Here is an 18,857-nt window from a genome sequence, read left to right on the forward strand (position 1 = left end):
TGATTTATTGATCGTGGACAATGGATGGTTGTAACAAATTGGCCCCATTCCAAGGGGTAGGATCTTTGAACCAGCGTGATTCTTGCAGCATGGCTTGTTCCGAGTTGCATGAATGAATGGTTTAGGTCGATGATAGATCATCGCATGTGCCATTTAAAAGGTTGGGGGATGTTGCTAACATCCAAGGAAAGATGTGGATGTTAGGATGTTAGCAAAACCTACACACACACACACACACACACACTAATTTTTAATGAATAATTTATTTTTGGTGAGAATTTTCCAATAATATCCTGAGAAATTTTTCAGAATATGAAAATCTCTTGAGAAGATTCCTGGCTGAGAAATGTCACTGTGCTTCTATGAACCAAAGACACCAAGAAAATTCAATGAACCCACTAATTTCTCCTTTGTAATTTCCAATAATCTGTAGCTTGCTTGAATGTCCAGAAGTGCATGCGCACTGTATGTGTCCTGTGTCGCAGCCACGCCAATGCCAGATGGTACCTTGGTTGGTGACATGCTGGATTCCTAATATGAGATGATTTTTTATTCAATTGTTCCAATCCTCTCGATTGATCCAATCCATCGTTCATTTGGCCTCTTTTTTTCTTTTTTAGCTATCGTTCTTCCAATCCATGTATGATTGAGCAACGAATATTCCATCTTTAAAATCATAAGCAATCCATGATGGTCTCTAACAAATGGTAGATAAAATTGTGGATTGGACTTATTTCTGTGTATATTATCTTAACGGCCGATATTAAAGACCATCGATAAAATGTGAGTTGGAGCCAATGGAGAGTGTAGATCATTGGATTGGAGTGTCCAAGTGCCCCACTACAACTAGGAGAACTACAGCTCCGAGAGCACCTGAGCATCTCTACAGGAATAGAGCCCTTTTTTCTTTTTTTCCTTTTCTTCTTTCTTTCTTTCTTTCTTTCTTTCTTTCTTTTTTTTTTTGAGAATTAGCCTCAACCGATCCCAACCGTGCACATTCAGTGGGCTGAAGCAGTACTGAAATGAAGGGTCTAAATCATTTCAACGACGTGTGGATGATACCAGGGGCAAGGTTCTGATCCGAGGTTCCATAGTCTGCTGATAGTATCAGTTCCCGATTGTACAAATCTCTATCTTGAAGTTTTCATCTATGGAGAGAGAGAGAGAGAGAGAGAGAGAGAATCACATCACATCCTGCCTGCGAAAGAATACTTAGCCATTGAATGCATTCATCTGTGTACCTTTGTTCTTCTTACATGTAGAACTTCCCATTTCTTATTTCGTATATAATAAATAAAAAGCAGCCTATAGACAACAAACCGTGTATAGACATGACTTTGAATAAATAATATCCTCTGTCTATGAATCGTTGTCTATTAAATTTTCATTGCTTGCATACTCTATGCACCAAAGCATTTTGAGCACGGAAAGAACTTGCAGATCCTTTTCGGCAAGGAATAATCTGCAAGATGGGATGGGTCATTTTCCGTGTCATCGGCAGCTGACCATATGTACACTCCTCTTTCTTGCCTGCTCCCCGGAACTGTGTTATCCAATACAAATGCCACCAAGAACGCCACGACCATGTTCATCGACAAAAGTGCATTTATAGCATAATCGAACTACCACCCAAATCACAAAAGAAATTAGCCTTCCCAGAAAGAATTGCAGGTAATAAAATAAAGCTATAAGAAAGTGTTTGAGTTTCTCTGACAGTTAGTGAAGATCATGATCAAGCAAAAGTAGTAAAACCAAAGCTCTGAACCATGGTTTGATGTATTTTCCAAAGTCAGTATATATTGCCTGATACATGCTGCTATCACCCATGAACAATACAGCTTTATCAGCCTGAAACAAGTCCAATACAGGAGTGATATGACCCAGTATCAGTGGTGACCTGTATGGTACACCGGAACCAATTTGTAAACCTTGCTCAGGACAGTGAGGGGGCATGATCGCTTCTGTGAAATTTATAGACATTCAAATACACATCCATTTTAAACTATGTATGGAGACTTCATAAATCCTGTATTCGCATGAATCCACAGGGATACAGGCATGACTACCCATGATGGTATTTTTGTAATTATAGACAACTGGAGCATGTAATGCATGGAAAACCATATGGATAAAATGCACCACAGAGTTCATGTAGCATGTAAGTTAATCATATGGTATATCCATCATGCATGCCTCTCTGTATGTATACATATCATGCAGGTGGAGTGACTTGCAGCTGCACCCACCCTTCGTGGGTGCGCTTATTACGTATGTACATATAAAGTGATAGATGTATGAATGTTGGATAGATGCGTAGCAAATCATTCATCCTCCCACATTTGATCGCATATGCCTCAGACCAGTCTACCATCTAACCCTCCTCTCATGGGACAGGAATTGCCTACTGACACTGCCAGTAGCAACTCGCTACTGGATGGTGCTCTGTGGGCCCCACCATGATGTACGCGTTTTATCCACGCCGTTCATCCATTTTGCCAGCTCATTTTAGAGCACGAGACAAAAAATGAAGCTGATCAAAATCTGAGGTGGACCACACCACAGGAAACAGGGGTGATTGGATGCCCACCACTAGAAATTCTTGGGGGCCATGAAAGTTTTGGATCAAGCTGATATTTGTGTTTTCCCTTCATCATGGTCTTTGTGACCTAATCAACAGGTTGGATGGCAAATAAACATAATAGTAGGCCCCAGGAAGTTTTTAATGGTGAGCGTTCAATCACCACCGTTTTCCTCTGGTGTGGTCCACCTGAGACTGATCTGTCTCATTTTTGGGCTCATGTGCTAAAATGAGCTGGAAATTTTGATGGACAGCATCCAGTAGCGATGTGGCTACTGGCAGTGTCAGTACACAATCCGCGTCCCCTCATGCGTGCATATGGGCATGTGCCTGTTTGTGTCCACACACACGTGTGTGGGTGCATGCATGCGCATGTGTTGGCATATGGGTGTGTGTCTATAGGTGCATACGTCATGTCTTACCGCTTTACTGCCACTGTGGACTGGTCCATTTGATGCTGCTGCATAAGGAATATAATAGCTTGGCAGCACAATGCTGGTAATAGGCTGATATTGCTGAAAATACGCAGGCACTGAAAAAGACATAAACAAGGTAAAACCAACAATGATTATGTTTCTTGAGCTTGCTGTTTGGCCATATTGCAAAGTCGATAGACCCAGTGCTGCAACCAGGGCCCATGTGAAGCACAGTACAGAGGCAGCCAAGGCCTGCGGGATGGAAGCAAGAATCGCACCCACTTTTCCTGCCAAATGAAAACTCAAGAAATGAGACTAATACAGAGGGGTGGGGGGGGTGTATGAAATGGGTCGGTGCCTGTGTCTGTGGTACAATCAATTATAAAAAGCTCCCAAAAGAGAGAGAGAGGGGATTATGCATTTCAATTCCCCTGCTTGAGATAAAATAAGGTACATTTAGAATCATAGCCTTCTGATTGTGTGCCTACAAGCATTAATACGGCAAGGATACATATCATTCGTCACTGATCATCATATAATTCCTCTATGCAATATTTACACACAGACATGCATACGTACACTCAAACTGAAAGGGAAATGGAGATGTGCCTATGGATAAATGGAGATGTGATCATCATGTGCAGCTCAAACTGAAAGGGAAATTTTATACGATAGCTATAAGATCAACCATGTTTTATAGGACAGAACGTTGGGCGGTTAAAGAACAACACATTCATAGGATAAAACGTCGCTGAACGAGGATGTTGAGATGGATGAGTGGCAAGATAAGGAAGGATAGAATTAGAAATAGATGCACTCGACGGAGCTTAGGAGTAGTCAAAATAGGTAATAAGATGAGGGAAAGTAGACCTAGATGGTTTGGTCATGTGCAACAGAGACCAAGAACTGCACCAGTTATGAGTGAGTTGGTACAAGTTGAAGGCTCTAAAAGGCAAGGGGAAGGTTGAAAAGGACATGGATGGAGGTAGAAAGACCGAACTTATTGCATTTGAAACACTGTGTGTGGTCCTTTCTATCGCCAGACTAAAAGGCTTGATGACCTATGATCTAACTGAATGTCTGGCCCTTGATAGAGTGGAATGGCAGAACAGGAGACATGTAGCTGACCCCAATTAATTGAGGTAAGGCTTAATGATGATGACTGTGGTGGTGGTGATGAAGATGAGACATACATACATATACACATGGAGACAAGCGCACATGCACTACATGGCCATCCACATGAACACAATCACACCCAAACCTGCACACGCAATCACATAAACACACGCATATGCTGATACAGGATAATTTTCTCCTAGAAACCAGTTCTCATGAGAACCCTTTGAGAACTCATCTCACCCGATGTGTGCACAAAATCCGAGCCATCGACTAGATGAGCCACCTCATGAAACCCCTATAGCCCAAAAGTCACCCTGATCCAAAAATCAGGTGGGCCATAGCAAAGTGGGAGGGAATTCCCACCCTTGATTTTCACTAGGGCCCACCTGAGTTGCAAAACAACGTGATTTTTTGCCCAACCCTTCATTTAAGCTAGATGGACCTGTATGGCCTAGATTGCATATACACATCACATGAAATGAGTTCTCAAAGTGTTCTCATGAGAACTGGTTCCTATGAGAAAATCTCTGCTGATACATGCATACATAAGCAGATGCAATGAAAACATGCACATACAGAACATTCCGATGCATATAGACAGATATTAATGGACATGTTAGCCTATCCTTACCTACAAAGGAGAAGAAGATCAATAAGACTGCTCCAAGTACCACGGCCCTTCGGTTTGCCATCTTTGTTATATCAATGGTACGGACACTTTCTATCAGTGTTGTTGACCCGGTACCTGTGCCCCAAAGTCCAGCCAGTATACTTGAAAATCCTTCTAAGCCTATTCCTCTACTGACAATCCTGGGCGTTGGAGGACTCAAATTAACTAGCAATGCTGCAGCATGATATGATCCAACCTGGATGAATAACACCAAAGACCTCAGATTACATCAATTTGAACTAATCATTACAACAAAAGAATGCCATTTGCATGTGATGCTCTGGTATCAAGTAGAGGAAATCTCAATGTTATGTGCATGTCTACATTTTTTGTGATTCAAATTGTTCATATGGTGAACCCATGGTGGATGGTAGATATCCCCAAAATCTCGGCCATCTGATCACTAGTCAGTTTGGCCCCCTATGTGAACCATTGTTGTAATTTTCTGTTTCCACTAGATGGATAGGTCAATTTGATATGGGGTGTTAGACTTTGTGCGGCCTATCATTCAGTTGGGCTTTATGATAAAACAGGGGAGGAACATTAGGGAACCCTAGAACGTCGGTCAATCTGATGCAGTTTGCTGTACTTCGATGCAACACCCAAGCGTCAATGGCTGATCACAACAAGCACCCAAACCAGTCCAGTGTCTGATCGCTGGTGCAGCACATAGAAACCGATCACACCACAATGGCCCAACCAGCCGCTCAACCAAACCAATCCAGCATGCTTAACAAAAGACGCACATCATCTTCACTGCATCACATGATCCGATGCAGAATCAGTGTGCAATGTCTGCACATGCGCGCACGCGGGTGGGGGGGGGGGGGGGGGGGTTGGACCTCTGGTAACCCAAGAATGTCTCTCACTCTCTCTTCGCCTTTTTGTCTTTATCTAACATCTCTCTCCCTCTTTCTTTCTTCTTTCTTCTTCGTTATTCTCTTTTCTCACCGTTACACTCTCTCTCATCCATTGCACATGCAGACATTGCATGTTGCCCATGCAGTGGGCTGATTGTTGTCTACGTTGCTAAACCAGAGTTTTCAGAAGGCTTGGTCTGCTTCTCGCATGGTCTAGACCACTGTGCAAGTATGCACAACAAGAGTGATGCATATTAAGATGCATGTACATATGAGATGTACCTCCACCTGATCTCACAGAGAATGGAGTAATCAAGACTGTTCCTAATCAGATCTTGTAAACCTAAGTATTGCAATGGGGGTGGATCATTGGTCAGTCGGATTAATCTCATGTGATGATCCCATAAACGATGAACGCTTGATTATTCTTGATATGTGAATTGAGTCACACATGCTGTGAGACTAATTAATTACCTACAAGCGATGGATCGATTCCAATCCAGCTATTGTGTGATTATGCTAGTCCCATAGGTGATTCTTGCATCCTTATTACTCTATGCTACGTGGCAAAGTCGTGATTAGGTAATGCTACTTTGGAGTGTATTCTCAAAGCCATGTACACATATTTGGTTGGGTCAAAAGCACACTGAAAAAGTGACTGAAGCAAGATCGCATGATGGTGATGATGCAAAGGAGACTTATCTAAGGTGTCAGATCAAATGGATGATCGGATTTTATTGTAGATGGTTTTGAAAATATATTTATATATTAATATTTTCAACAGATTTTAATCAATCAAGTTTGCACAAATAAAATCCGTTCGATCTCAAAAGTAGACAAGTGTCCATCACGATCGAAGCATTGAAAATTGTGCGCATGCACATGGAATCAAATGTGCTAAATTGATTGTGATGATATCAATGGTCTATGACAAGCGGTTGGAGATTGGGACGAATAATTTTTAATCCACTTGTGGATTTGGTGCAATGTCATCCCTTGGGGAGGTTTAGTCTCAGACGTCTCATATTGAATCTACCTTATTGGAGGATGTAAATTATGTTTCCTTATTATGAGGCAACCTGGTAATTGGGTACACCTTGTAACCACCATACCATAAGAGATATTGGTGTTTATCTCTAATTGGGATTTCTCTAGCATGGAGGCCTATAAATATAAGTGTAGACACTTCTCTCTCTCCTCTCAAGCCCTAGCCCTAGAGAGATCCCTTCCCTCCTAGAAACTCTATCCCACCAAATCTAGAGATCCCATAGTGTCTATTGGTTGAGTATCAAAATCTTTGGTGGGCTTTCCTTCGTATCCGTACTTGTTTCCGTGCAACGAAGAAGACACTTGCGGTTATGCATTCGAGATAATTTCGTTTCTGGAAATTTTAAATTGGGGTGTTTTTTTTTTTTTTTTTTAAGTGTTTCCGCTTTCATGGGGTGCATTATGGCATGGTCCACCATACCCCATGACTAGTGCCACCAGATTAGTGGCTGAGGTTATCAAAAGGTGGGTCCACCTGTACTGCTGCTGGGTGGAAAAGAACATTGTGTCTTTCGATAAACCATCATATAAAAGTAATGGTTGAAAATTTAGAATCACCACCATTATTAAACTACTAGACACGGGTTCTAATCCTTGCCTTGGTGGTAGATTCCCAGGAATTTCAACACGAGGTACAAGGTTTGATACCCATAGGTGGAGAAATCCCACCATGGCGTGAGTGTGGGTGTGCGTGTGTGTGTAGGGGGTGCGTGTGTTAAAAAAAAAAAAAAAAAACTACTAGACACAACCGTAAAATGACAAAAAAAAAAAAAAAAAACAAGTAGCAACAGTAATTCATTGCTACCGAGGTTGCTAAATGGTGGTTCTCGACTGCTTTCCAATTCAATGTGCTCTGGGGTGCAATCACCATATGAAGCAAGTGCATTTGTGTGATCCTTGTATTTAGGAAAGCTAAAAGAGTTTCTACTCAGTAGTGCTATGTGGGTTCTAGTCCCAATCACTCCACTTTTTTACTATTACAGGAAAACTACCCAGAAACGGGATCATTTTCAAATGTTCACAGTTAAGATTTAAGAGAATTGTGCATTTGGTACGATGTCCTAATAGAACTCCTTTCCAAAACCATATATAATAGTTCTGTGACTATTTAAAATGTCAAACAACCAACACTTCGGTAACAAATGAAGCTCTCTTTTAAGCTTTAGTTTGGTTGATGAGGTCAAAAGAAATCATAAGCACATAAACTTGTCATTTATTTTATTATTTTATTCATTATTATTTTTTTCTTTTTCTTTTTTGAGAGAATAAATTGATGTTCATTTATTTTTCCAATAAATATAAATCTCATGTGCTCATGCAAATAATGCGATAGTTGTAATATGAGCGACTCACCGACTCTACGGATGCCACCAATGATACGATGATCATAATGATTGATGTCCTGAAATGGAAGGTTGGGATGCCCCACTGCAAAGGGTAGGGAATTCGAACCCAAGCAGCTGTTCTCCATGCATTGGAAGCATCAGTTCGACAATGCTTCATGGTAAATGCATGCCTTCTACATGAATCTAATAAGATGTTTGAGCTAGGAATGTCTGAGCTGCAGCCTTTATAGTTGTAAGCCCCTCCTGCTGTCAAAAAGAACGCGTATACCCATACTATAACAATACTAAGGGGAACCTGCAACAGTTAAATAATGTTAGAAAATACAAATAAACAACATGATGAACATCTGCCAGTAATGAAAAGTAGAGAGGTGATGGCTACTTGTGAGAATAGGAAATTTTTTTAGAGTAGGAATTCAAAGCCTTCTTTCCCAACATGTGCCAATGTGGATATGTGGCACCTATTGTTAGGTATTTTCAGAATAAAAAATGTTTTTTTTTTTTGGGGTTGGGGAGTATCTATCAAAGTTTAGGGTGTAGTTTCCAGATTGTAAAATTTTGAGTTCCCTCCAAAACAAAAAGATTGAAAAGCACTTTGTCCCAAAATTATTGCAAAGGAAAGTTGACTAGATAGAGGGTTTTTGTCACCCAAGACCAAGTTCAAATATCCACAAAGATTGTGTGAAGCATTGTCTGCACTTGCACAAGTGTGTATAAGCAGCATGGTGTGTGGTTAGTGAGTTGTAGGATTGCTTGGGTGCTTTTGGTCCAATTTGCACTTTGCATGCGTGCATGTTGCGAGGAGCTTGATGAGCATTAAACTTTTTCCAAATAAGCCTAGACCTAGGTTAAGCCATGATCTAAACCATATAGGTCTGACCGACGGTTTGGGGTGGTTCTGGTGAGTGCATTGATTGGGTTGACCAATGCGGTGGCGCAGTGCCTTGGTGGATGGTTGATAGAGTTGACTGGTCACATGATGTGGCAGGCCTAGTGGTGGTTAGTAGGATAGTTATGTGATGTAGTTGTTGCTGGTGTCATTATATGGACTATTGGACTAGGTGATGTGGAGGGGAGACCTGACCATTTGTTAGAAGATCAATGCAGATGTCAAAAGGTCAAAGGGTGTTTCCAGCAGTCACGTGTATGTTTAGAACAGACAAAACCCACCCAAACAAACACCCAAACCTCTATATCTATGGGGTCCAGGAGGGGTTTTACTCATTCTGGTGATCACTCTCCCTGCATATTTTCTAAAAATCCTATTTTGTTCACATTTTCCAATGATCTTTTGTTGTTTTCAAGCTGTTTGTTGTCTCCGCAGAATCAAACATCAATCTGAGCTTCTGATCAGATTCATTGCTAGAGGTATTTGGGGTTGATAGACTACCACTACTTGCTGAGGATCAATGATAGAGCTCTGGGCTTTATTGTATTGTGGGAATGAGTCACTGGTAACACGGGCTACATATTCATATTTTAGTTTGATGAGGACATCACATCACGTACGCTTTTGCGTACGTATCAGAGGAAAAGGCAGGCCGCATCGATTTTCCTGTGGCTAAGCGAGTACCCGTGATCGTGCTGAGGACCCCATGTGCATGTGCGAGTATCTGGAAGACCTCACACTGGCAAGATGCACATGGGTTGCTTTATGGAGTGATTCTAACCATTGGATTGAAGGGATGTGACGATCGGGTCGTTGGATCACATGATCGGGCCATTGATCGTGGATTATCCACACTAGTTTTTCCTAAACTTTACCAACTTATAGGACTTAGTTTTGTTTATGTTATGTTTAGGCACCATTATGAGTGTTTTAAGTTGATTTTATTTAGACTGGGGATATTTTCGTTAAAATTCACATAAATAGGGTGGTTATTGTAATTTTGAAAACTTCTTGAAGCTATAAAAGAGGGTAGACGTGTGACCCTCTCCCTCATTGGATTTTGTGAAAAAAAAAAAAAAAAAGAAAGAAACTTTGCTCATTTTCTTCTTCTTCGTCCATCTTCATGAGATTTGAAAATACTTCCATGTGATTTGGAAGGGAGATGGTGTGAGGCTAATCTTCATCAACGGAGATGCGGGGTATCCATCTATCCCCACATCATCATCCATGTTCCCTCCATCAAGGTATTTTCTTCAAAGTTCTTCAATTCTCCCATCCCAAATCTTCATCTTCTCCTAAACCTAACTTTCTCATACCTATTACCAATCTAAACCTTAAAAGACATAAACCCTCCCCACCTAGCCACATGTGTGAACCCCTCGGGTTAGCTGTACGGCCACACCTTGTTCTTCTTGGTTTCTCATCACCCTTAGATCAAAACCCTCTTCTTCCATTCCCAAAACCCTAACCCTAAACCTAAAATCCTTTACTTTTCCTACTTTCCCAAATTACCCAAATCCTAACTTTTCTCATTCTTCAATTCACCCAAAATCCTTACACCCCTTCTATGCAAAACCCAAATTCCCACATCCTAACCTATAAACCCTTTAATCCATTCACCCAATTTGATTCCATAAATCCTAATTCCCAGATTTCCCCAATTCCTCTAACCCTAATTTTACCCTAGGTTGTATTAGGTCTTCTACTTTGAAATAGATTATACCCTATGCTAATTGGATGTCCCTACATCCATTAGATCCTAGTTTCATTTTATTTAATGATCTTGTGTAATTATGTTGGTAACCTAAGCTAAGATTATGCATGATGTTGTTTTGGTTTTCATGGTATCTATGATAATTATGGCAAGGTTTGTGTTTTTTTGTTAATTATCTTAAATTTGCTACTTGATCTCACATGATATTTGGTTCATGCATCGGTCCTACATCATAGTTCTTAGGGGGTCTTAATGAAAGTGACTTCATAACACGAGTTGAAACAGCTTTCCTTCTCTAATTCGTATCATCGTTTGGTTAATGATAACATCCATTTGGTGGGTCCACCATGAACATGCTGTGGCCCAAAACTTGGGTTGATCGGTTTATTAGGTGGGACACATGAGAAAAAGGACAGCTAAATAAAACTGGTCAGCAGTACACATTCATTGTACACATGTTGCCCATCTGATGACCGAACCACCAGATCTTCGAGAAACAATGAATACATGGTCAGGCCCACCCAGACGAACAACCTGAATCTCCCACACAAATACCACATTTGGTACATGTGTGGAAATTATGATTCAAAATCTTGTTCTTGTGTTTAAATGTAACAAGGCTCTGTGGGTAATATAACAAATACGTCACAAGTGTTGACAATGTGCACAGGTGTAAAAAAGGCCCGACAACCTGTCCAGCTAGCCAGTAAGAAAGGGACAAAAATACTGCTTAAAGGATATGATGCAAAACACAGAATATGTGTATCAAGCAAGTGTAAATGAACTGCATGGGAGACAGCATATCTTATCCAGCTACCCAACAAGATGTAGAAAGACATGAAAATTACCGCATAAACTTTGAATACACGATGCCCAAAGATGGAAACTCCTCGAAGGTACTGCAACAATGAAGGAAGAAAGGAATGAATAATGATCACATTCAAGCAAAAGCCAAAACATGTGCTCAAACTTGAAAAGGAAGAGCTCTCTCAGAGCACATTAAAACGTCACAATATCAGAGTTATCAAGGGCAAAGAAGTATAACTACTAAAGCTGCATCTGAATGTGCTATTGAATTGAATTGTGATAACTAGTTTAATATCAAATTGTAATTACCTTCCATAGTAACTGTAATGAGGAAGAAACTCAAATTGCAATTACATTCCTTTTGAGTTGAAATTACTACTTGAATTCATAGCTACCTTTCACGGTGGTCATAATGAGGAAATACTCAAAATCATATTCCCTTCAGTTCCGACTTGAAAATCTTGTAATTGCATTTAGAGCCTAGTACTCATACTAAGGTAACTACAAATTGGTCAATTCCACTTAATTTGAACTAATTATTGCAATTCAATTCAACAGTGCATCCAAATTCGGCCCAAATCAGTAACTGTAAAATTATTTTGAGTGGCTTTGTTTAGGAAGTCATTTACCAGCGCGAAAAGAAGAACCAACGAAATCTGTGGAATGCTGATTTCTACGCAAGTACCAGCTTGAGGAAACCCAAAGCTAAAGAATGCTAAACCCACTGCAGCAACGGTGGGTGCAACCACCACTGGGTTTATCAACCTGCAATGTACTCCAAACATAGAAAATGAACATATCATCAATCTGCTGCAAGTTCCAGATGTTCAGAGCATAGTAGTCAAGTGTCACTACAACATAAGTGTACCAAAAACTAGGGGAGAATAAATATGATTTTCTTGGTATTACTTTAAAAGAATCAAGTCTATCTTCAAATACCTTGTAAGGACTAGAGAGAAACAATATGCGTAGTATCCCCAGGCATTGAGTCTGTGAAAGTGTGGCCCATGTTTGGGCGGTCCAGCTTGTTGACACGATCGACTAACCAAGGATAGACCATGCCCAAAATCTTCCAGATCGGAAGATCATAGCCATCCTTACAGCCTTTGGGCCTTTTTTCCATCACTGTTTTGGGGCGTATCATGCCATAATATCTCCACGATCAGTTTGGTTAACATTTCTAGAACATGTATGAATATCTTGTTTTCATAAAACATGGATGGTTCCATTTGTCTATGGATCATCTCATGATTTTGACAAATTTTGGATGCATGGATGTTTATTAATCACACAACATACAAGTGCATGAAGATTCTTTTACACGTGTTATCAAAACAGAAAATTTTCCTACAAGGTGGAACAAAGAGTTGTCTCAAGGTCACAAAATGTCCCATTACACGTGTTAGTGCATACATCCTAAGGACTAGAGATAGCAAGGTGGAGATACGCAAAGACTCTTCAATAATACCTCAGAAGAAGTGACATAAGACCAGTGTATCCCAAGATGCACTGAAAGATTGAACCAACGATAATAGCTCCTTGCAGTTCCCTCATTGTGTGCCTAAATTTCTGCATCAACCAAAACAAGCATTACTTCCATGAAGGATGAAGAACACCAACAACATCAAATGGCCTCTAAAGGAAAGACAGAGATGTTCCCGAAACTAAAACCAATGGAAATACGATGGATGAGTAGTGGGAGACCACATAAGTTTGATCCATCCTATGAATTATGATGAGAAATATTCAAGGCTTCACCGCACAAACTAGTTGAGTGATGTGTTTGATTCATAATGCATGGGCTATTCCTCATTAGCACAACTCATTTGGCCTACCATGTGCATGGTTTTGAGACTCGGATGAGTCCCATACAACTCGTTCAAGTCTCGGATTCGGTGGCAACCTGTTTGCATGGTTTTCAGACTTGGACAGGTCCAATACGACTCATCTAATTCATTTTGCATAGTTTTGAGACAAAATTAGTCTATGCAATTTGCAAATTCTTAAAAACATGATCATTTGGCATATGTACTTCCAATAATTAAGCCAAAGGACTCTTCCTACACTCCAGTTTGGATTGGAGGTCTCATGAAGAAAGTAGCAAAGTGATAGGCATGCAGGCATTCACAGATTTAGGTGTTATGCTAGTGCAACCCGATTATCGAACCAATGGAGCTCGATACCCAAATATGAAAGAAATGGACAAGAGCACATACACAAGAATGTTTGAGTAGAGAGGGAGAAATAACTTTATTGATACTCAAACTTCTCTTACAACAAGTTGAAAATAATAAATAAACTCGCAAATTCAGAAAACATGGAATGGCGTACCTCCTACACCACCCCCCTTTTATAGTCCCTAAAGACAATCCCTATGAAACTTTAATGAAGATCCCTCCAACTATTAGATTGATTTTAAATCAATTTTAATTGATTTCGGATCAGCCTATAACTTAAGATAATAACAATCTTATCTACAAATATCTGGCATAAAATATAAATCTACTAAATACCCCTAAAACCTTCAATCTATCTTACATGCCAGTCTCCCTATCTTCCAAAAATGGTAAATGTGATCTTTGACATTTAGGCCCCAAATCTTGCAACAAACAGCCCAAAATTAGCACATAATGGGCCCTAAGGTGGGCTGTGGGCCTACATCTTATGCCCAAGGTTCAAAACATTGGTATTGAAGCACACATCAGATGGCTCAAAAACCGAGATATCAGTACATGCTAGCCAAAATATAACTCATACTGACTGTATTGGTGGTGAGTTTTGGCCAAGTTGGTTCCATATTGGCGATGCATACAAATACCGATCTGTATAAACAGATGATATGGCTTGCCTTATATGCTAAACCATGACCATGCTCTATTTATATATGATGCACATTTTGAAATTTGAGATCACATCAAGTGCCTGTTAGGGTCACTGAGAGAAGTTCTCAGATTGAAGTAAGCAATAATTGGTTATTCAGTATCAGTGCGACTTGCATTTCTGCTAAGATTTCGAAACTCCTCAGAATTTATGATAACTAAAGCAGGGGCCAAATACACAAACGAGCTTCCTTGAACCAGCGGAAGCCGAGTCCCAAAGTAGGATTGCAGTATCGTTGTCACACCAGACACCAAAAGCAAGGTGGAGATGACACTGGCGGTCTCCTCCTGTCATCATAATTCACAAAAGTAAGTCAATATTCATGTTTTTTTTTGTATTTTAACACTTCGAATAAGCTGTAGAACAAGATGCTCACATCAGTTCCACCCATGGCAGGCACAATGATCAAAGGGATGAAAACAAGCGAACCGGCCAGTGATAAATAGTGCTGCACACCGTAAAAAACCAGGCGGGCTGCAGTCGGAAACAACCACAAAAAACTGTCAAGAACAAATAAAAATCAACCGTTCTTAAAAATACATTACAATTCCTAAAAGAGTCTATAAAAATCCTAACATCATTTGAATTTTATTTTATCAATTATAGTAAAACGTTAGGGTCGAACTCTTCTAAAGGTGGCCCACATGCCACACATTTTGTGATTCAAGAGTTTTGACAAACTTAGGTTCTTTAAAGATCATCTAATCCAATTAATTAAGACTACAAAGCAAAGAGAGTCCACTGTTGCGTGGTCTCTTTCATGGGCTAGGAGACTAAATTGTTGTGTTTTTTAAAATAAAAATAAATTTCAAAAATAAAAGTTATTTTTAGAAAGTAAATAAATATATTAATTATTTAAACTTTCCATAAATTGTGTGTATAGCCAGTCGGTAAGAGAAGGGGTTTTTGCTTATGCAACCAAGGTTCAAATCTCCTCGAGGACGGCACCGTCCGAGCACGCGCGCGCATGGCGTGGGTTGTAGGGCTGCTTGGGTGCTTTTTGGCGCTTTATTAGGCGCACTTAGCACTTCGCACGTTCGCATCGTCGCAAGGAGCAATAAGAGCCTTAATCTTTTTGACAAACGGTCCAATTTTTTGGGCCATGGTACCTTGATGTTTTATTACCTTTTTTGTTAATTGAGAGTAATTGTGACATGATTGTACATGTGGCACCTATGCCATGTGTCGCTTATGTGGATACAATTTTTCCTGTTGGATAACTGCTTCTGTCTGAATGGGTACAAAAATAACTGCCATAGGACAAAGAGTCATGTCCTTTCATGGAAGACAATTATTTGCTGTGAATGGGTATGGATTTCTTGAAGAGGCACCTTAGCACCTCTTCAGGAAGAAATCCATAACCTTTCAATTAATATAAATCCTGGATACTATAATCCAGAAGATAATACTCTTAATCCTTGAGATTATATCATCTTCTGTGCAATTACTCTCGATCTGATCTCTTGCTGAATTTTTTCTGAACGTCTTAAGGCATATCGGTGTCGAAACTAGAGATTTGTTCAACACTTAAATGTGCAAATTTTCGTGTTGAAAATCGGATTGAAAGTTCATTGTATCCTGAAGACAATTTGCAGATTTCCTTCGTTTGCACTTGCTGGAAATTCCAGAAAAAGGGCAGCAAATTTGTCTTGAGAAATTGACTATTCAAGTCGAGCCTTGAACCCGATAGATCTGATCGTTTTGTTATCGTTTTCTTCTATCCTCCATTGTGTACAAGAAACTCTTATATCGCTAAAACTCTAACATAAATAATATAAAGTGGAGAGGACTCTCAGCCTTCTCTCTACCCACGACACGTGAGATGTGAGCCCATCCTTAGATGTCCATAAATGAGAGAAATAGAGGGAAGGTGAGCTGAAAGGGGGATTAAAGGCCATCTCATCTATGGAGACATGTGATCATGACTATCAACACTAGTATCAAAAGCATGGAAGGTTACCAGTTACCACCCTATTTTGTTTGTTTACACTTTACATGCATTGGTAGTGGGTTTTGTTTCCCAATCCATCACCGTAATTCACTGTGATCAGTAGATTTTTGGATTAATGATTTAACATTGATAAAAATTAAAATTTAAAAAAAAAAAAAAAACATCAAGATCAGAAGTAACCACAGCAATGTAGCTAAGAACAGAACCTAGTTTTGTATTTGTATTGTTTCAGTTAGCACTTTTTTTTTTTTCTTTTGAAGGCAGGAGGAGGATGAAATTATTTCTGCTAATCCAACAGCTGGTCACCATGAAAAGTTTCATGTTGGATAACCAAATTCATAAAACTCAAATATATTAATTTTATAACAATACCAACTGTTTTTCTTGATAAGAGGTATGTGAAGATTTTGATTCTAAAATTTTATTTATTTATTTATTTTTTTTTTTTAAAAAGGATGGAAAAAGATGCTATTGGTTTTCATCAGTTACAACCAATAGTGAGATTAAAATAACAAAAAATGACAAAAATCTATGTAATTGAAAGAAGGCATTGCACTCACCGAGGCCTGGATTTTCTTTCAACCCACACCTCATCCCCAGAGGTCTGTGTGACACAGGATTCTCGGGCTCTTGAGGCTCCGAAAACATATCAATTTCCACTTGTCTTTCTGCCTTGCCGATGTCCTTCTTGGGCTCATCAGTTGGAGTAACTGCTGGAACTTCCTTGACATTCCCATGTCCATTTCCATTTCCATTTCCATTTCCATTCAAGCCAACATTCTTAGGACTCAAACCAGGTCCTAACCCAACTCTATCAACATTCTTAGATTCCAAAACAGGCTCAATCCGAATCCGCCTTTTCTCAGTTTCAGCTCTCCTCAATCCCCTTGTAGAACCCAAAAGAGCGTCGCTTTCGGCTCTCTCAACACCATTTGTAGAACCTGAAACTGGCTCAATCTCAATTCCCGTGTTCTGAGTCCTGGCCGCCCGGCCCAAAACCGGATCGATCTCGATTTTGGGTGATGACTCATCTTGCCGATCGGGACCCTTCTCAAAGTCAAACCCAGAAACCGCATTTTTCTCATCTGGGTCTCTCTCGCTAATGCTGCTAATGGTCTCTCCAGAAAAGTTAGGATTGAAACCAGTCCTCTTCGCCCAAGATTTCAATTCTCTTGGATTGTAATCGTTGGTGTTTGGGATGAATGGTTCAATCTTTGGAGGCCATGGCCCAGGCTTCTGCTGACCCTTTCCTGGGTTGGTATTTTCCATGGCTTTTGAGCTGGATCCGGCTTCCACTGAAGCTCTTTCTAAGACGGGTCTTCCAGCCATTGATGTAAGATAACAGAGAAAGAGAATAAATGGGTACTTGTTATCTTACATCGAAAAGCAGTAATTTCTGCGAATCTTCCATTCATATAACTAAAAGAACAGAAAAGGAAGAAGAACTGGGTATTCTCTGATGCTTCGGCAGGAATTTCCAGAAATGAATCTGTGTAATTGAAGTAAATGCAAAACAGAAAACAAAGCAATGGGCATTTGTTATCTTACAGAAAGAAGAACAAGATCATGATTATTTCAGAAATGGATCTGTGTAATTGAAGAGAGATACAGCAGAAGGGGAAGAAATGGGTATCTGTTGCCTTCTAGAAAGAACAAAGAGAGCATGAACTGAAGTAGATCTTTGAGTGATTGAAGTGAAACAACAGGCAAATGTGAAATGGGTTTTGTTATCTTACAGTAAGTATAACAAAAACCACGAATCTTTCTGAAATGGGAATTTGAATTACTAAAGTAAAATGGCAAATGAAGGGAAGAAATGTCTATTTTTTTACTAACTTACAGCAAGAAGAAGAAGAAGGAAAATAACCTGTTGCTGAAATGATGAGAAGAAGCGAGGCGTAGAAGCAAAGGAAGATATGATTTGGGTAGTTATGATTTTTGTAATTTCAAATGCAGGATGTGAAGAGTAGTGGAGAAAATCTCTCTCTCTCTCTCTCTTTCTGGTGTCGCGTCTTTTTCTTTCTGGTGAGGTTTGCTGTCTGCTTGGAGGATAAAATTACTGAAATACCCCTATAGAAAGATTTTGATAGTCTGGCAGATTGTGACAGTTGATACTCAGGCGCAATGAAATTGTACACATAAGTTAATCAGATTTAACCGTCAAAATCGTGGGCCTATGTATAGATGGGTCATTTGAAATTTTTTATATTGATTTAGTCTTTTTAAATGGAGGATTGGATGATATATAATGCGCGGTTGAAATGCAAAATATTTGACGGTCTTAGTTGAATTCAAAAAGGTCCACTAATCAAATATTTGAATCTTTTAACCATGTTGATGATCTATATATAGTGTTCAATAATTTTGGACGGTTAGATTTATGTGATGTATGCATATTTGAATATTTCTGAGTGCTTTAGTATCAACCATCAAACTCTGCCAGAGTATAAGTAGCTCTCTCCCACTTGGCTGAAAGTTGAAATTTTGACGACTGGACTCGTTTGATAGTTCACCACCGTTTTGGAAACGGTGGTGACAGAACCTCTAACGTGGCAATCATGTATGGCTATCCAGACC

The 18,857-nt window shown here is 39.7% G+C and overlaps 1 protein-coding gene across 1 annotated transcript; it reads right to left on the reverse strand.

Annotated features, from left to right (window-relative positions):
• Nucleotides 1-1,192: 1,192 nt before the first annotated feature.
• Nucleotides 1,193-18,090, reverse strand: LOC131229892 (nucleobase-ascorbate transporter 11). The gene is made up of 10 exons (XM_058225952.1): nucleotides 16,841-18,090; nucleotides 14,706-14,803; nucleotides 14,446-14,616; nucleotides 12,918-13,018; nucleotides 12,079-12,214; nucleotides 11,491-11,541; nucleotides 8,047-8,334; nucleotides 4,748-4,982; nucleotides 3,001-3,281; nucleotides 1,193-1,622 (listed from the first exon to the last, which is right to left on the reverse strand). The coding sequence occupies exons 1-10, from the start codon at nucleotides 17,607-17,609 to the stop codon at nucleotides 1,401-1,403; spliced, it is 2,352 nt and encodes a 783-aa protein (XP_058081935.1). The 5' UTR covers nucleotides 17,610-18,090; the 3' UTR covers nucleotides 1,193-1,400.
• Nucleotides 18,091-18,857: the final 767 nt, after the last annotated feature.

The sequence above is a fragment of the Magnolia sinica genome, chromosome 16 (genome assembly GCF_029962835.1).
Source record: "Magnolia sinica isolate HGM2019 chromosome 16, MsV1, whole genome shotgun sequence".
In the NCBI taxonomy this organism is placed as follows: domain Eukaryota; kingdom Viridiplantae; phylum Streptophyta; class Magnoliopsida; order Magnoliales; family Magnoliaceae; genus Magnolia; species Magnolia sinica.

Bases quoted from the DNA above. Each gene is read 5' to 3' on its own strand.
- LOC131229892 (XM_058225952.1), bottom strand. From the start codon at position 17,609: ATGGCTGGAAGACCCGTCTTAGAAAGAGCTTCAGTGGAAGCCGGATCC. The intron at 14,617-14,705 runs GTGAGCATCTTG...TTATGATGACAG, and splicing joins CTGCCATGGGTGGAACTGAT to GAGGAGACCGCCAGTGTCAT. The intron at 13,019-14,445 runs GCAAGTCGCACT...TGGTTGATGCAG, and splicing joins TTCGAAATCTTAGCAGAAAT to AAATTTAGGCACACAATGAG.